General features: G+C 47.3%; 1 protein-coding gene across 2 annotated transcripts in view; it reads left to right on the top strand.

The window, feature by feature from the left end:
• The window catches only part of Cpsf3 (cleavage and polyadenylation specific factor 3), a 32,055-nt gene that overhangs the window by 4,048 nt on the left and 10,653 nt on the right, over positions 1-17,354 (top strand). Inside the window, exons 2-11 of one of the 2 annotated variants that reach the window (XR_009058369.1) lie at positions 777-840; positions 2,282-2,379; positions 3,419-3,547; positions 5,617-5,794; positions 7,234-7,323; positions 8,530-8,680; positions 11,131-11,306; positions 11,976-12,134; positions 13,281-13,427; positions 16,392-16,558. Coding sequence is in view for 1 of the 2 variants with exons in the window: in XM_057789754.1 (XP_057645737.1) it covers positions 777-840; positions 2,282-2,379; positions 3,419-3,547; positions 5,617-5,794; positions 7,234-7,323; positions 8,530-8,680; positions 11,131-11,306; positions 11,976-12,134; positions 13,281-13,427; positions 16,392-16,544 (1,345 nt within the window). In the remaining variant the exon portion in view is untranslated. The remainder of the gene's footprint in view (positions 1-776; positions 841-2,281; positions 2,380-3,418; positions 3,548-5,616; positions 5,795-7,233; positions 7,324-8,529; positions 8,681-11,130; positions 11,307-11,975; positions 12,135-13,280; positions 13,428-16,391; positions 16,559-17,354) is intronic. The other variant, XM_057789754.1, reaches the window with a different exon arrangement.

Below are 17,354 nucleotides of genomic sequence, written 5' to 3'. Positions count from 1 at the left end.
CCCTTCCTATCCCAGCACTCATCCTCTGCAACTGTCATCTGTCTCAGAAATTTATTTATTTTTTTATTTTTTATTGAAAAAAAAAATTCCACCTCCTCCCAGCCTCCCATTTCCCTCCCCCTCCTCCCACTCCTTTCCCCCTCCCCCCACTTCTTTCCCCCTCCCTCTCCAGTCCAAAGAGCAGTCAGGGTTCCCTGCCCTGTGGAAAGTCCAAGGTCCTCCTCCCTCCATCTAGGTCTAAGAAGGTGAGCATCCAAACTGGCTAGGCTCCTACAAAGCCAGAACATGAAGTAGGATCAAAACCCAGTGCCATTGTCCTTGGCTTCTCATCAGCCCTCATTGTCCACCGTGTTCAGAGAGTCTGGTTTTATCCCATGCTTTTTCAGTTCCAGTCCAGCTAGCCGTGGTGAGCTCCCAATATATCAGTCCCTCTGTCTCAGTGGGTGGGTGCACCCCTCACGGTCCTGACTTTCTTGCTCATGTTCTCCCTCCTTCTGCTCCTCATTGGGACCTTGGGAGCTCATTCTGGTGCTCCAATGTGTGTCTCTGTCTTGTCTCAAAAATTTACTGCTGCCATCACTCGAGGACTGTTTAAGTCGTGAAAGAGTTTTAACGTATTATGTTGAATGTTACTGGGGTGGAGTGAGATAGGCTTACTGAGCACTGATTTACTCACTGTAGCTTCTTAGTGCTGGTTTTGTAGGCATGTGCCTCCAAACGCAGCTTTGGACTGCTTTAATTGCTTTTTAATCATTTTTCCCTTTGAATGTTTGCAGTGGCGCTGGGCAAGAAGTGGGAAGATCATGCATTATTTTGGAGTTCAAAGGGAGAAAAATCATGGTAAGTATTATTGGTGGTATCATTGCTGTTTGGTACTGGAAATTGAACTTGGGGCCTTGTGAATGCCAAGGACACGATCTACCCCTGAATCATACCCTAGCCTGGTGATCATTTGTTCAGTCAAGAAAACAGTGTAGCTCTTCTGTACTGTCTGTTAGGTCTGTCCTAGTGACCAGGTATCTCTGCAGCACCAGCCAAGAGGGGTGTGCATGATGTATGCAGTCAACACTGACGGGATAAGGCCAGCACTCTTGTACTGAGTAACTAAAAGCATTAAGTGACCTAAAAAGATACCTTGTAAGACTGTAAAGCTGCCAACTACATCTGCCAGACCATTGTCTCTTCCATGTCCTTGTCCGCTCCCAAGGTGTGTGGATAACCTGCTGACCCCACACTCCTTTGGAAGACATCAAGGATTTAAGTGCCCTGAATGTGTGTCAGCTTTCACCGCCCACGAGTGGCTTCAGTCTGGCTGGCGCTCTGCCAGGTCCGTCTCCTTGCCTGGCAGGTGAAGGGCTCAGGAGCCCTGGTTTCTAAGGTCCCATTAGAGAGGTGGGGCACTGGCTCTTGTTCCTTGGTTCCCCTCTTTCTGTGTTAACACTTCTCTCAGTCTTCAAAACACAGCAATATGTGCCTAGAGTCACCAGTTTTAAAAAAATCATTTACCTGAATGGGTGTCTGGCCTATACCCATACCTGTGCACTGTGTGTGTGTGCCTGGTGCCCGTGGAAGCCAGAGAGGGCAGTGGATCCCCTAGAAATAGAGCTGTAGTTGGTTGTAAGCCGCCATGTGGTTGCTGGGTGTCGAACCAGGTTCCCCTGGAAGAACAGCCAGTGCTCCTAACCACTGAGCAATCTCTAGCTCCCACCTGAGTCATTCACTTAAGGATTTATTTATTTTTGTTTTATTTTATTTAATTATTTATTTGGTTTTTCAAGACAGGGTTTCTCTGTGCTGCTTTGGAGCCTGTCCTGGAACTAGCTCTTGTAGACCAGGCTGGCCTTGAACTCACAGAGATCTGCCTGCCTCTGTCTCCTGAGTGCTGGGATTAAAGACCTGTGTCACTACTGCCCAGCTATTTAAGAATTTATTAACTTGGCAATAAAACCCCTTAGAGTAAATCCCCAGTCATCAGCTCGTAGGAATGTGTTGATGCTCTCCCTAATGGGAGAAGTACTTCACATCTACAGACTAGAAATACCGTTTGGTAACAACGAGCTTGAAGAAGAACCCCAGTGATGTCTTGTGTTCTGTATCCCGTGCTGCTAACTGAGCTGTGTCTTAAACGTGAGAGCTGCTTTGGGCACAACCTCGTCTTTCATGAGACTGAGGTCCGAGTGCACAGTCCCTGGGCTCCTCTGAATGTGGTCTGTCTGCTGCATGGGTTTTCATCAGATGTGTAGCAGCTTGAGATCTGTTTGCTGAGATTTTCTTCCTTCAGCTGGACTGTGGGATCCACCCTGGCCTGGAAGGAATGGATGCTCTTCCTTACATCGACCTCATCGACCCTGCTGAGATTGACCTCCTGCTAATCAGTCAGTAAGTTTCCCTTTATTGACAGCGTCACTTCTCAAGCCTTTCTGTGAAGGTCAGTCTTCCCAGGATTTGGTGTGGGCTTTTGTTTACATTTATTCTGTATATGTGTGTGTGTGTGTGTGCACTTCCCACAGTGTTCATGGGGAGATCAGAAGACAATGTGTGGGAGCTGCTTTTCCCCTCCCACTGTGGGTTCTGGTGGTTGAACTCTGTGGTTGGGGCGAGTACCTATATTCTCTGAGCCATCTTGCTGGGCAGATGTTTGTTTTGTTTTCTAATAAGCTGGGAGTGGTGGCGCAGCCCTTTAGTCCCAACACTTGGAGGCAGAGGCAGGCAGATCTCTGTGAGTTTGAGACCAGCCTGATCTTCCCTTGAGTTCCATCAGTCAGAGCTGCATAGTGGGACCTTGTCTCAAAAATAAAATGAAAGAAACAAAAGCAAATATTTTCTATTAGGAAACACAGTGTGGGTCTCTAAGTCTAAACCAGCACCGCTGTGTGAGGCTAGAGATGCTTGCTGGGAGATGTGCGTGCTTGCAGCGAGAGGTGCTGGAAAGCTCATGTCCTCTGTGACCATCCTCAGCTGACACCGAGGAAGTCCTCGCTGTCTTGTCCCATCCCTCAAAGAGCTTCACATAGGTGGCACACGCCTGTAATGCCAGCACCCGGGAGGCTGAGGCCAGAGCAGGTGGCACAGCAAGACTCTGTCTTGAAGAACTTCATTTAAAGATGATGGCAAGTTTCACTTTTATTTCACTAAGTTGTTTGTTAAAATTCTGCCAAGTGTAGATTAGGTTTACATTGTCCCCCTCGAATTGATTACTGATAGAGGGGGAGGGAGTATCGAGAAGGCCCAGAGGGTAGAAGTACTAGCTACCGAACCTACTGAGACCCCTGTGGGAGAAGGAGAGAATGGACAAGCGTCTGCTTGGTCTCCTGGAAGCGCCTTTATGTGCTTGGCACAAGTTTGTCCTCTGAGCAGAACTTCACTGGGGTCCCGGCCTCTAGTGTCCAGAGCACTCATGGCCCTGTTTCCTTGTCAGCTTCCATTTGGATCACTGTGGGGCGCTGCCCTGGTTCCTCCAGAAAACAAGCTTCAAAGGACGGACATTTATGACTCACGCCACGAAGGCTATTTACAGATGGCTCCTCTCAGACTACGTCAAAGTCAGGTGAGTCCTTATCCATTCTTCGATCGAGGGGCATTTAGGTTGTTTCCAGGTTCTGGCTATGACAAACAATGCTGCTATGAACATAGTTGAGCACATGTCATTGTGGCACAGTTGAGCATCCTTTGGATATATACCCCAAAGTGGGTCTTGAGGTAGGTTGTTTCCTAATTTTCTGAGAAATCGCCACACTAATATCCAAAGGGGCTGTACCAGCTTGCACTCTCACCAGTAATGCAGAAGTGTTCTCTTTACCCCACAACCTCTCCAGCATAAGTTGTCATCAGTATTTTTTATCTTGGCCAATCTAACAGGTGTAAGATGGAATCTCAGAGTTATTTTGATTTGCATTTCTTAATGTGGTACATTTGCACAGTAGAGTACTACTACACAGCAGCAAAAAAAAAAAATGACAGCATCTTGAATTTTTTTTTTTTTTGAGGGGGGGGGGGTTTCGAGACAGGGTTTCTCTGTGGTTTTGGAGCCTGTCCTGGAACTAGCTCTTGTAGACCAGGCTGGTCTCGAACTCACAGAGATCTGCCTGCCTCTGCCTCCCGAGTGCCAGCATCTTGAATTTTGCAGGACAATGGATGGAGCTAGAAAACATCATTTTAAGTGAGGTAACCCAGACCCATAAAGACAATTATCACGTGTACTCACTCATAGGTGGTTTTTAAACATAAAGCAAAGAAAACCAGCCCACAAATCACAATCCCAGAGAACTTAGACAACAATGAGGACACTAAGAGAGACTCACATAGATCTAATCTACATGGGAAGTAGAAAGTAAAAAATGACAAAATCTCCTGAGCAAATTGGGAGCACTGGGACCTTGGGAGAAGGTTGAAGGGGAGGGGAGAGTCAGGGATGGGAGCAGAGAAAAATGTAGAGCTCAATAAAAGTCAATTAAAAAAAAGTCAGGTGAGTCACCTCAGTGGGGCTTGCAAACTGCAGCCCATCCTCGCAGGTCAGGTGCAGGCCGCGTTGTTTCGAAGGATGCTATAATCTAGCTGCAGAGTACAGCTGTGCGTCAGCACCACCCGACTTCAGTCTGTGTGTGGTTTTGCGTCCTTTCAGATCTGAGTAAGTGTAGAACTGAAAAGGTTTGACAGAAATGCTCTGTGAGTAGCACTTGGCCATTCTGTTCATTTAAGGCTGACTACAGTAAGCATAGGGGTTCTTTGGACAGTCTGACCAGGTGATGCTGTTCTCTGGGGAAGTTGACAGTCCACTCCTCTACCACAAAGAGTCCAGCATGTTTGTGACACCCCCAGTGTGAAGTGTTGGCCTTCAGCAGTCGACTTTTACTTGGGTAGCTACCACAGTGTTTGTTACTCCTCATGTGTAAATACAGGGGATAGGAAGAGCTTAATAATGCTAACGCTGTTAGCCAGTGCCCAGAGTCCTCAGTGCCCAGCCCTCTCACCCTCAGCAGCTCATGCCAGCTCCCCTGTAAATCCCACTTTACAGACAGAGCGTGGGAACAAGTGGGTTGTTTACCTAAAGCGGCCCGTTAAGAGACAGCTTAACCAGTGAAGCCATCCATTGTGGCTACAGAGTCTGTGAAGTTCTTTTTTATAGTTTTCAGGAGATATTATCCACAACATTAAGAGAAATCCTTTTCCAGGCCAGCGGAGAATGTCCGCCTCGTGTCCATGTGTATAAACATGTGTTCATGTGTATAGAAGTTAAGAATGCCGTATTAAAGAGTGATTTGTGTAACTGGGCCTTGTAGCACAAACCCATGATCCCACCTTAGGCTCATATAGGGAGGTTACAAGTTTAAGGTCAGCTTGAGCAGCCTAGTGAGACCTTGGCTCCACAGGGTCAGGGGTTTTGAGTCACACTTGGCTCACAGTTAAGCTTTGTAGCCATGCACTCCTTTGTACTGTAGTTATGGAAACTGTCTGAGAGTCTAAGTGCTGTAGACTTTGTTGCTGTTGAGTTTTCAGTATGGGGACTGAGCCTAGAGCCTGTGCCTTCCGGCAAATGCTCTATCCCTGAGCTATGGCCCATCTCTAGGGACCGTGGCATTAAGGAAAGCTGTACCCATGTGTCATCTCCAATTTCAGCAACATATCAGCAGATGACATGCTGTACACGGAGACGGACTTAGAAGAAAGTATGGACAAAATTGAAACCATCAACTTCCATGAAGTTAAGGAGGTCGCGGGAATCAAGTTCTGGTGTTACCATGCTGGCCACGTCCTGGGAGCGGCCATGTTTATGATCGAGATTGCAGGTGTGAAGGTACGCTGTAGCTTGGATCCTTCTCCCCAAGAGCAGTCAGTGTAGAGCTTCCTGCCCTGAGAGGTGTGAAAACTTCCTCAAGCTTTGTAGAGAGTTGGGACACAAGGAAGCTAAAGCTCCGTCACTACTGTTCCCTCCCTGTTATAACAGAGCTGGTTCCCCAGCCATTCACTGCAGGCTTGGTCCACTTCAGTGGCTTAGAAAACTGGTTAAGGAAAAACCATCTTAGCGACTGATTCTGTTTAAAACTCAAACATGGATGGATGAGATTGCTCAGCATGTGGAAGTGTTTTCTGTATAAGCTTGAGGACCTGCATTCAGTTCCTAGAGCCCACAATAGAAGGAAAGAACCAACTCCCAAAAGTTGCCCTCTGACCTCCCCCATGCTGTGGAATGCACCTACTTACCACACACACAATAAAGCTGAAGTTAGTTAACTAAATTTTCATGTGTATGTCCATGATTCGAAAGGGTTCAGGTAAACACCTGAGCAGAGTGGTCTGTTCTCTCTCTCTCTCTCTCTCTCTCTCTCTCTCTCTCTCTCTCTCTCTCTCTGTGTGTGTGTGTGTGTGTGTGTGTGTGTGTGTGTGTGTATAGGTAGGTAGGTAAGAGGACATCTTTGAAGTTATTTCTTCAACCATGTGAGTTCCAGGGATTGAACTCCAGTCATCAGGCTGGGAAGCACTGCCTTTCCTAACAGCCATCTTGCTGCCCTGGGACTCTAGTATGCAGAGCAGCTGTCTGCATTCTGGCTACAGCCCAGAATCAGCCAAGCAGCTTTTTGAAAATACCCATTGAATGAAACCTGGAGGGGAAGCCTTGTAAGTTTTCAGGGATTCTGCTTCAGAAAGCAGAGAACCAGGTTTTAGTGAACCTTGTAGCTGCTCGTCTGTTTGAAATGTCTGCACACGAGTTGGACAGTGCCGTCAGGTTGCTTATTCTTGTCCTGTGCTCCAGGGCACCAAAAATAAACAGGAAATAGCAGGGTGCAGCCGGGCGGTGGTGGCGCACGCCTTTAATCGCAGCACTTGGGAGGCAGAGGTAGGCGGATCTCTGTGAGTTCGAGACCAGCCTGGTCTACAAGAGCTAGTTCCAGGACAGGCTCCAAAGCCACAGAGAAACCCTGTCTCGAAAAACCAAAAAAAAAAAAAAAAAAAGAAAAAGAAATAGCAGGGTGCAGATCTCAGTTCTCACTGGGAATTGTACTGATATGGGATATATTTTTCTGGAAAATTGGGTAATAGGAACACAGGGTGACCTTCATGACTTAGTTATACATTTAGAATTAGATGCAAGCATTGCATCTAAAATTCCTCAAGTGTAAGCAGGTGGGTTTTCTTTTTTAAAGTCAATCTTACTATTAGACTTCAGGGATCAGCTACTTACCAGTACACAGAGCCTTTCCCAAGTCTTGATTTTCTAGCTTTGCTTTCTCACAGCTGTTGTATACAGGTGATTTCTCAAGACAAGAAGACAGACATCTCATGGCTGCTGAAATTCCTAATATTAAGCCAGACATTCTTATTATTGTAAGTATTAACAGACTGGGTTATAGTTAATGCAATGGAATCAGAACTTTTTCTAGTGGAAAAAAAAATCACATGAAAGTTTATGTTTTTTATGTAAAGATTTTCTTGGCTCTCTTGGGACCCCTTTGCTGTGAAGTTAATTCTAGTCTAGTTTTAGAAACATGGTCACTCTCAGCAGTGTGAGGAGACAGGGTGTGCCTGCCTGTGGCCTGCATATCTTTTCTAGTGAGGCTGTTAGAAGGGCGTATTAAACAGTGTTAGAGCCTTTGCAGTGCTTTGGCCTTTTCCCCGGGACACTTGTCACATTTTCTTAGTTTTCAGGTCTCAAGGACACAAGAGGATGGCTGTCTTCAGAAGCACTATGAGGGAGTGATGGCTGGCACAGTGTCAGGGAACAGGCATACTCTGCGCCCGTCATAGACACAGGAACATCAAATACCTTTGGTCCCTTTGGCTTTGGCCTGGACATGAGCTGCCCGAGTGTGAGGGGCGCCTGCCTGGTGCTGTGCCTGTGCACTGTGCAGAGCAGGCTCCACGTGGCTTAGCTGGTGCTCCCTAGCACGGCTTCCCTGGCTTATGGCCCAGCTGCTGCTGCAGTGAGCAGCCGGCCCTTGTCATCTGCATTCCGGATGAGTCCGGGAAAAGCAGCAGTTCCCGAGTAATGGCACCTGAGTACCAACCCGGGAACCATGACCCACGTCTGCTTATGGAGCTTTGACTTCTCCGGGGTCGGAGAATAAAACATCCAGCAAAGTTACCCTGAGGAAGGAAGGAACATTGTTTTTTAAGATTTATTTATTTATTATGTATACAGTGTTCTGCCTACATGTATACCTGCACACCAGAAGAGGGCTTCGGGTCTCATTACAGATGGTTGTGAGTACCATGTGGTTGCTAGGAATTGAACTCCTCGGGTCTTCTGGAAGAGCAGCCAGTGCCCCTAACCACTGAGCCCTCTCTCAAGCCCCCAAAAGGAACAGTTTATGCTATTCCCTGGCTCCATTTCTGTAACATTGACCTTAAGATTGGAATTTAATTTATTTACCGCTTTTGTTTTTTTGGGTTTTTTTTTTATAGTTATTACTGTAACAGCATATATTCAGGTTAATGCCACGTTGTTGAAGAAATGAATCTCAGCCTCAGCTTTTTTTCTGAATTCTCCAGGGTAAAATGGTCTTGGTCTTACACATGTCACCTGTTATTTAGGAATCTACCTATGGGACCCACATCCATGAGAAGCGCGAAGAGCGAGAAGCAAGATTCTGCAACACTGTGCATGACATTGTCAACAGAGGGGGCCGGGGGCTCATTCCTGTCTTTGCTCTCGGACGAGCTCAGGAGCTGCTACTAATTCTAGGTATTTGGGCGACTGCTGGAATCCACCTACTCTCACAGCCTTGTGAACGGCATTTCATCTTTCTTTTTCCTTTTTTTATTTATTTAATTTTATTTATTTGTTTGTTTGTTTGTTTGTTTGTTTGTTTGTTTGTTTGAGGCAGGGTTTTTCTGTAGCTTTGGAGCCTGTCCTGGGACTTGCTCTGTAAATCAGGCTGATCTTGAACTTGCAGAGCTCCGCCTGCCTCTGCCTCTCAAGTGCTGGGATTAAAGGCGTGCGCCACCACTGCCCAGCTCATCTTTCTTTTAAAAATTCACTTTGGTGACTCAGTGGTAGAGCACCTGCCCAGCAAGCATGAGATCCCAGGTTCAGTCCCCCGTGCCCTGGGGGCAACATGGGGACCTGGTGCTAGTGAGAGCAGAGGAGATGGCATGTCACATCCTCTGCTATGAGAGCCAAGCCGCTGTGCCGCTGTGCTTCCCATTGGTGTCAGAAGCCTTCCTTCCAACGTGAGCACTTCTAGACGAGCAGTGACACTGTCAGGACGCAAAGGGAGGTAGGCAGTGTGTCCTCTTAGGTCCCTTGTCATTATTATTTGAGGGTTTTCATGAAAGAAGTCTGGGATGAAAGACTGCGTGACCTTTTATTAATAGCAAAATCCGTGCACAATGACTCCAAGACAGAATGGGAAATCTGGGCCGTTTCACAGTGTCGCCTGCTGCTCCGCTGTTCCCGCTGGGGTCCAGCTCTCTGCTGCTGCTGCTTCCTTGTTCCCAAGGGGGATGAGGAATCTGAACCAAGATGCAAAACCGTGGCTTGCTGCCAGTCTGTCCACCTTCCAAGAGCGTGCAACCCGCACCCTTTATTCAGGTCACGCAGTCTTCCATCCAGCTCAGCCCCTTGGCCAGACGGCCCTCACAGCTGATCAGTGGAGCGGTGATAGGATTCCGCAGCAGGGTTTGTTGGACTTTACAGTGATAGGATTCCGCAGCAGCCCAGGTTAGCTGAGAGTGGGACCCCCTGACACTTCAGCATTGTTCTCAGGAAATGCCACGTCAGTGAATGTAAGAAGTCTCAGGACGGATTGTAAATTTTCAGAGTATTAAGTGTGCAACAACAACAAAATAGGACTAAAAAACTACAGCTGCTATGCTTCTGTTCAGGTGAAAAAACAAACACAAATAAATCATAGAAACAGGAGTGATTTTCTTTTTCTGCTTTTCTGTCTTCCAACGACTTTGGTCAGTTTGCACAACTTTGAACCAAGATGGGTGTGCATTGTGCTTACTAATCCCTGTGAACTTGGCCCGTCCTAATTCTATGAGGGAAGCATTCTCGTAGATGTGGACGGTCAGCACCTGTGTTCATGGAGTGTGAGGAGAACTAGAGGGACTACCTCCTACACACTGAGTGCTGCCGTCACATTGAGTGGGAAACAGGCAGAGGAAGATGGGCTGACCCAGCTAAGGGCCAGTCAGTCCCTCCCAGACTGTGCCTGTTCAGTCTGGCAAACCCGATGGTGAGTCAGGTCGGTCTATCAAACGGTGAGGAAGAGTGGTCGGAACCAGCAGAGTACAGAGGCGTGGAGGTGGTACTGCCAGGTGACCCTGTGAAGGGTACCAGGGGTCACAAAAATGTCCGTCATCCAGGCAGAAGACTATTTACAGGTATCATGAATGGCCTCTCAGTGTTAGCGCCCCAATAGCGCACGTGTGCTCCAGATCCTACAGCCCTCACACTAGACAAGCATTTCCTGGGCGCACCTGAGCAGCTGATGGGCTGCGCTGTTTATAAAATGCTGGGATGAATGAGTTCCCTGAAAACAGGCCTTCATGTGAGGGTGTTGTTCACTGCTCTCGGAAATTAGTGATAAGTGCTTTGTGTAAAAGGTTTTTGGAAATATGATTATAATAATAATATGACTTAATAAGCAGTTGATAAGTCTATTTAAAATAATAATTACATTAATAATACTTGCATTAAAACCTCAAGAGGAGTAGTAAGTTACGGTCTATTAATCAGCATAAATTTAAAATGAAGTATTTGTTGAAGCTTCCACATCTTTGACTTATTGTCACAGCTTTATTTTATTTTTAGATGTTATACCAGTATTTAGATTTGTAGTTTGCATTAATAAGGAACAGGGTAGTTTTTCTCAAACTTATTTAAATACAGTTGTATGGATCTTCATTTCTCAGTTGTTTAAACTTTTTTTTTTTTTTTTTGGTTTTTTTCGAGACAGGGTTTCTCTGTGGTTTTGGAGCCTGTCCTGGAACTAGCTCTTGTAGACCAGGCTGGTCTCCAACTCACAGAGATCCGCCTGCCTCTGCCTCCCGAGTGCTGGGATTAAAGGCGTGCGCCACCACCGCCCGGCTTGTTTAAACTTTTTAAAGTTAATTTTGTTATCGTTAGTTATTTGAATTTTTTACCTTATCTGCCAAGTGATGCTGCCCCTCATACAATCTCTGTAGACGAGTACTGGCAGAACCACCCAGAGCTGCACGACATTCCCATTTACTATGCGTCCTCTCTGGCCAAAAAGTGCATGGCGGTGTACCAGACCTACGTGAACGCCATGAACGACAAGATCCGGAAGCAGATCAACATCAACAACCCCTTCGTTTTCAAGCACATCAGCAACCTCAAGGTGATGCCTGTGGAGGAGGGGAGGCAGAGGGCGCAGGGCAGGCGGGGCAGACTGCAACCCTCCTGCTGAGGCTTCCTACTTACACCCCTCACCTCGGTGCTGGGGTGCTGGGACTCGCTGTAGTTGAGCCTGCCCTTGCTCTGGGTCTCCACACGCTTCAGTTTGCAGCTATAACTTGGATCTCTTCTGCCACAGGAAGAAACTCCTGACAGGAAAAATATGGCAGGTCACAGGTTTAGATTCTCTTGTTCACATCTGGTCCTTTTTGATTGGCTCTGCAAGTTCCATGTATGAATTTATAAAACACCCATGTTTGGCTTTCCAAGATCAATTAAATCAAATCTGCTTTAAATATATTTACAACCAAATGCTTTTTAAATAACATGTTTACAGAGTTAACGTGCTGATTTTGTTTGTTTGGTTGGTTGGTTTTGGTGTTTTGAGACGGTCTTTCTATATAGCCCTGACTATCCTGGAACTCTCTCTGTGGACCAGGATGGCCTTGAACTCACAGAGATCCACCACCTGTCTCTGCCTTCCGTATGCTGGGATTAAAGGCCACCATGCCCGGCACATTTTAATTTTAAGACGTGGTGTTTAAACACAACTCCTGCAGCAGTGTGATGGCCCCCAGTGGAAACTGCTTTGACTCCTTCCTTTGTCTCGCAGAGCATGGATCACTTTGACGACATCGGCCCCAGTGTTGTCATGGCCTCGCCAGGCATGATTCAAAACGGCTTATCCAGAGAGCTGTTTGAGAGCTGGTGTACAGACAAGAGGAACGGCGTCATCATCGCGGGGTACTGCGTAGAAGGGACGCTTGCCAAGGTCAGTTACCATCTTGGAGTGTGAGTCAGTATTTCATCCAGATGCTGGGATAAGTCATGTTTAGGTATAGTGCGATTAATAAAAACCCAGAGACAGAAATTGGGGTTCAACTTGAAGGTCAGGAAAGCAAAACAGCCAGCCACTGGCTTTTACCCCTGCCTCAGTCTGAACTGGCATCCTGCCTCCTGGAATCTTAGAATGAGACTGTGAGCGAGAGCTGTCTCCTCCTGTCTTATATGCCTCTCTAGGGCTGGGATTAAAACCGTGCACCACTACAGCCCAGTTTCTATGGCAAACTAGCATGGCTACTGGGATTAAAGGTGAGTGTTACCTCTGCCTGGTCTGTTAGGCTGACCAGCACAGCTGTTTTACTCTCTGACCTTCAGGCAAGCTTTGTTTATTAAAATACAAATGAAATGTCACTACATTCAGATTGTGTGACTTTGGATTTAGGGTTATTTTGTGTAGACTTTACCAGTTGAGCATCCCAGGCATTTTTGCTTAAAAAAACATTAGATTTAGAATTTTTCCAGACTAAGGATTCACAGCCTGTGACATGGACGTCTACAAAGCTGTATTAGGTGCCTGGGCTGGCTGCTGTCTTCCTGTAGGTATAAAGTGGCTGTTCTTAGCCTAGGGTGTACTCATTGTCGATAACAGTGCAGAACTTTTAGATGCAATTAATGGCTGTCCAGACAGCATGTTCTCTTGTCTTCTTGCTGTTAATATCTGTTTTAGTTTAAACAGAGTGTGGTTTCTCAGTCGGGTCATTTTCATCCTTTGCCACATGCTGTGGAGTCAGTAGAGAGCTTTTGCACAGACGGCTCCAGACTGGAGTTGTGTGCCTGTGCCCTGTGGGTCCTGGTGCCTGGGAGGAGCTGCAGCAGCAAGAGCTGGGTGTAACTTTATTGACAGCTCCAGCTTTCACTGCCAGCTCTGGAGGCCCCAAGCTCTAGTTATCTTCTGACCTTTCTGATTAAATGTTTACTCAATAAAAAACATAAGTGTTTGGTACTTGCTAACTCGTGAACATCAGAATGACTTTGATGGTTAACACTAGAGATTGTGACTGCATAAGACATAACCAAAATGCACCTTCTGTTGTCTATTTGCACAGTCTGTTTTTCTTGTATTTGTTTCCGACAGCACATCATGTCTGAACCTGAAGAAATCACTACCATGTCTGGACAGAAGTTACCACTGAAAATGTCGGTTGATTACATTTCTTTCTCTGCTCACACAGATTACCAGCAAACCAGCGAATTTATTCGTGCTCTGAAGCCACCTCACGTGGTTAGTCTGTGAATGCCATGTCTAACTGTAAGGTGCATGAAACGCAAGGGCTCTCACAAACCTAGCATCCCGTTGTGAACAGAGCATCCCACCAGCTCTTGGTTTAGCCATTATCTCTCCCTCTGCACTTGTTTCTTCATTTTACACTGACTGCCTCAGGCTTGCCAACCCTATTCTAGTGTTCGCTGTTTTCTGCTGCCTCCCCAACTCCCTCCTTGGCCTACCAGGTATCTTTGTGCTTTATGAATGAGGGCGATAGCAATTTATAAGGTCCTTGTGCAGACAAATAAGTGAGACTATGACGCACCTGACAGTGTCTGGCCCAGAGTGCGCTTTATGTGGTTATTGAATTGACTGTTCAGACTGTCATCTGAAGAGCATGTTCAAGGTTTACATAGATATAGATGGAAACAAATACTGAATCAGTTTCTTACTAGTATAGTTTATACTTTTTAAGTATCATGAAAAAAATAATAATGGGTCAGCAAGACAGCTCTATGGGTAAACGTGCTTGCCTCGGAAGCCTCGTAACCTGAATTCAGCCCTCAGAACCTGTGTGGAGGCACAGAGAGGACTGCCCAGATGTGCTCTCTGACTTCACGTGCATACCCAGGCCTGGGCACCCTCTAAACCACTGCTCTTTTCAGCCTTTTTAAACTATTATTGCTATCATCATCACGCAAGTGTATGTCTGTTGGTGGAATCTGGAAGACTTTTAAGCTGAAAACTGCTGGGTTTTAATTGGAAGTGGAACAAGTATCCATGGAAATAGATTAGACTCTCCCAGTGTTCTGAAAACTTGCTCAGAGGAAATGGCCTTTCGCTATTGTATTCTGTTTCTTTATCACATCTTTTTACTGTGCCAAAATATGTAAAGCATGCAGTTTGCAGCTTTCACTGCTTTTAGGTATGAGATTCGGTGGTCTCACCTACGCCCGTATCGTAGCCCCTACTTCTGGTTTCAGAACTTCCTGCCCTCGAGCAGAAGCCTGTGCTCTACTTTACTCTCTTCTCGGTCCCGCCAGGCTTCTCTGTGATTAATTTCTGTCGCTCTGAATCTGACAGTTCTTGTATTTCACATAAGTGGAGTCATGAATTTTCAAGATCCAGCCATGCTGCTTATCTAAGTAGGGCCAGCAATAGCCTGTTAATTATCCTTGAGGCTGTTGATGCTCATTTTGGCTAGTTTGAGTGACATCTAGTGGCTGATCGTGTCCTTAGCTTTTGAGCACTTTGTAACATGCTGGTCCCCCTAGGTATTTTCCCTCAGCCCTTAATGAACAGACTCCTGTATGGAGAATATCACTCCCCTCCTCAGCATCATGTGTAGGCTGTAGAACTTGAGCGCAGTGTAGACCCCATCACATGCTTCTGCTGTGTGTGTAACTGATTCATGGATCTCACCTTCCGTCCCTTGTATCTCTTGGCCATCTGGTTCTATCTGTGCCGCTGGTCTAAATTCTCAGCGGTCTAAATCCTCAGCTTCTAATAGCCAGCACTCTCCAGTGTGTGACTGCATGTGAGGTTACACTGGTAGTGGCAGTAGCATGCATTTACTGCATATGGAGTGCCAGGCTGCTCATGCTTCTTATGCATGCACTTGCTCAGGCTTGGTATCCGACGCTGTTGTGGAACCGAGGAGCTCGGCCAGGGTTACACAGTACAGAGTGGTGCTATGGTTAGTGTCCAGGCAGCCCAAACTGGGCCTTGCACCCCGGGTGACAAGCCTTTGCCCTGGAGTAATGCTGGCTATGCTTCCACAGGCCAGATGGAAGCTGTCTGCCAGTGGTTTGGAGACGAGATGCCCACCATGGAAGACAGAGGAGTGAAAAACAAAACAGATGGACGGACAGCCAGTGCAGGGTGGTGGACACCACTGTAAACAGATGGACGGACAGCCAGTGCAGGGTGGTGGACACCACTGTAAACAGATGGACAGACAGCCAGTGCAGGGTGGTGGACACCACTGTAAACAGATGGACAGACAGCCAGTGCAGGGTGGCGGACACCACTGTAAACAGATGGACAGACAGCCAGTGCAGGGTAGTGGACACCACTGTAAACAGATGGACGGACAGCCAGTGCAGGGTGGTGGACACCACTGTAAACAGATGGACAGACAGCCAGTGCAGGGTGGCGGACACCACTGTAAACAGATGGACAGACAGCCAGTGCAGGGTAGTGGACACCACTGTAAACAGATGGACGGACAGCCAGTGCAGGGTGGTGGACACCACTGTAAACAGATGGACGGACAGCCAGTGCAGGGTAGTGGACACCACTGTAAACAGATGGACAGACAGCCAGTGCAGGGTGGCAGACACCACTGTAAACAGATGGACAGACAGCCAGTGCAGGGCGGCAGGTGCCACTGTAAGCAGATGGACGGACAGCCAGTGCTGGGCGGCAGATGCCACTGCAAACATTGCATCTTACTTGTAGTTGCTTTACTTAGCAAGAAACTACCAGAAACCTACAGAAAATGGATGGTTTCCTAGCAGGAGAAAAAGAAGTCCATTTAAAGCTGGAAGAGCCTTGTAAGCCATCTGGTTCAGCCTTCAATGTGAGCTGTGAGCTTTGGAACTAGAGATGACAGTGCACATTCCGTCAGTCCTTTACTCTTTCTTAAAGTAGGTGCTCCTAGCATTCAAACAGGAAAGCAAGATCCAGACAGTTGATGGCTCAGAGTGGCTCAGAGCACCCTCTGCTCTTTCCAAGGACCTGTTTGGTCCCCAGCACCCACATGCAGAGGTTTACAGCTTGCCCGTGACTGCAGTTCCCCAGCCTCTTACCGCCTCTGCCAGCTCCTGTACTCAGCTACACCCCACACAGAAATAAGTTTTAAGACAAGAGGACCCGTTTCCTCAGTTCAAGTGTGAAAGTCTCATGAATTAACTGACATTCTTACAGACAGTCCTTTGCCTGCTGAGGGCTCCTCTATACTCGCATATCTATTCTGTGCAGATTCTAGTCCACGGGGAACAGAATGAAATGGCCAGGCTGAAAGCAGCGCTGATCCGGGAATATGAAGATAATGATGAGGTCCACATCGAGGTTCACAATCCGCGGAACACAGAGGCTGTGACCCTGAACTTCAGGGGAGAGAAGCTCGCCAAGGTACAAGGCAGCAGGTGCTGATCCTAACCGTGTTCTTTTCAGGGAGATACGTTCAGGGAGAGAGAGAGATTGTCTGCTACCTGAGGAGTCAGAAGAGGGCATCAGATCCCCGGAACTGGGGTTGGGGTTATGGATGGTCATGAGCTACTAGGTAGGTGCTGGGGTTGAAATGTGGGACCTATGCAAGAGCAAGAAATGGTCTTCACTGAGCTACGCCTTCCTCGGTGGCACAGGCTTACGACATTGAAATTTTAGATGCCATCCTGAGCTGCAGTAGTGAAATCTGTCTAGAGTGACAGGAAAGCTAATTGATGGGTGGAAAAGACCTTGAGACTCAGGGTATGCAGCTTTGCTCTGAGAAAGGGCTTTTTGTCTGAGCTGTGCTGCTCACAGTGAGGCTCAGCGATAGAGTACTTGCCTGGCCAGGTCCCCAGATGGAGCCATAGCTCCACCAAAACATTTACAGCGTTAAAGCATTAGCATCTTTATTTTCCATGTGTCCACACCACCACACTGAGTGCAGCCCCGGAAGGGCCTGTGAGACAGCTGTCTCCACAGTGAGTCAGAGCCAGGGTGCTGCCGTGTAGCCGCTGCGCTCCACTGCCTGACTAAAGCTGCTCCAGCACAGACGTCGGCGTCCCTGGGAGCCCTGGCCTGCAGTGAGAGAGTTTACACACCAGGATGGTGGGCTCCCGCTGGACATGGCCCATGCCTGTATTCTAGCACTTAGGAGATGGAAGCAGGGTCAAAGATTCAAGGATAGGCCCTGCTGTATAGTGAGGACCAGGCCAGGCCTGAGCTACGTAATAC

This window comes from Chionomys nivalis, chromosome 1, assembly GCF_950005125.1.
Source record: "Chionomys nivalis chromosome 1, mChiNiv1.1, whole genome shotgun sequence".
NCBI classification, from domain to species: Eukaryota; Metazoa; Chordata; class Mammalia; order Rodentia; family Cricetidae; genus Chionomys; species Chionomys nivalis.
The sequence above is the reverse complement of the archived record's forward strand: the minus strand, read 5'-3'. Positions and strand labels throughout refer to the sequence as shown.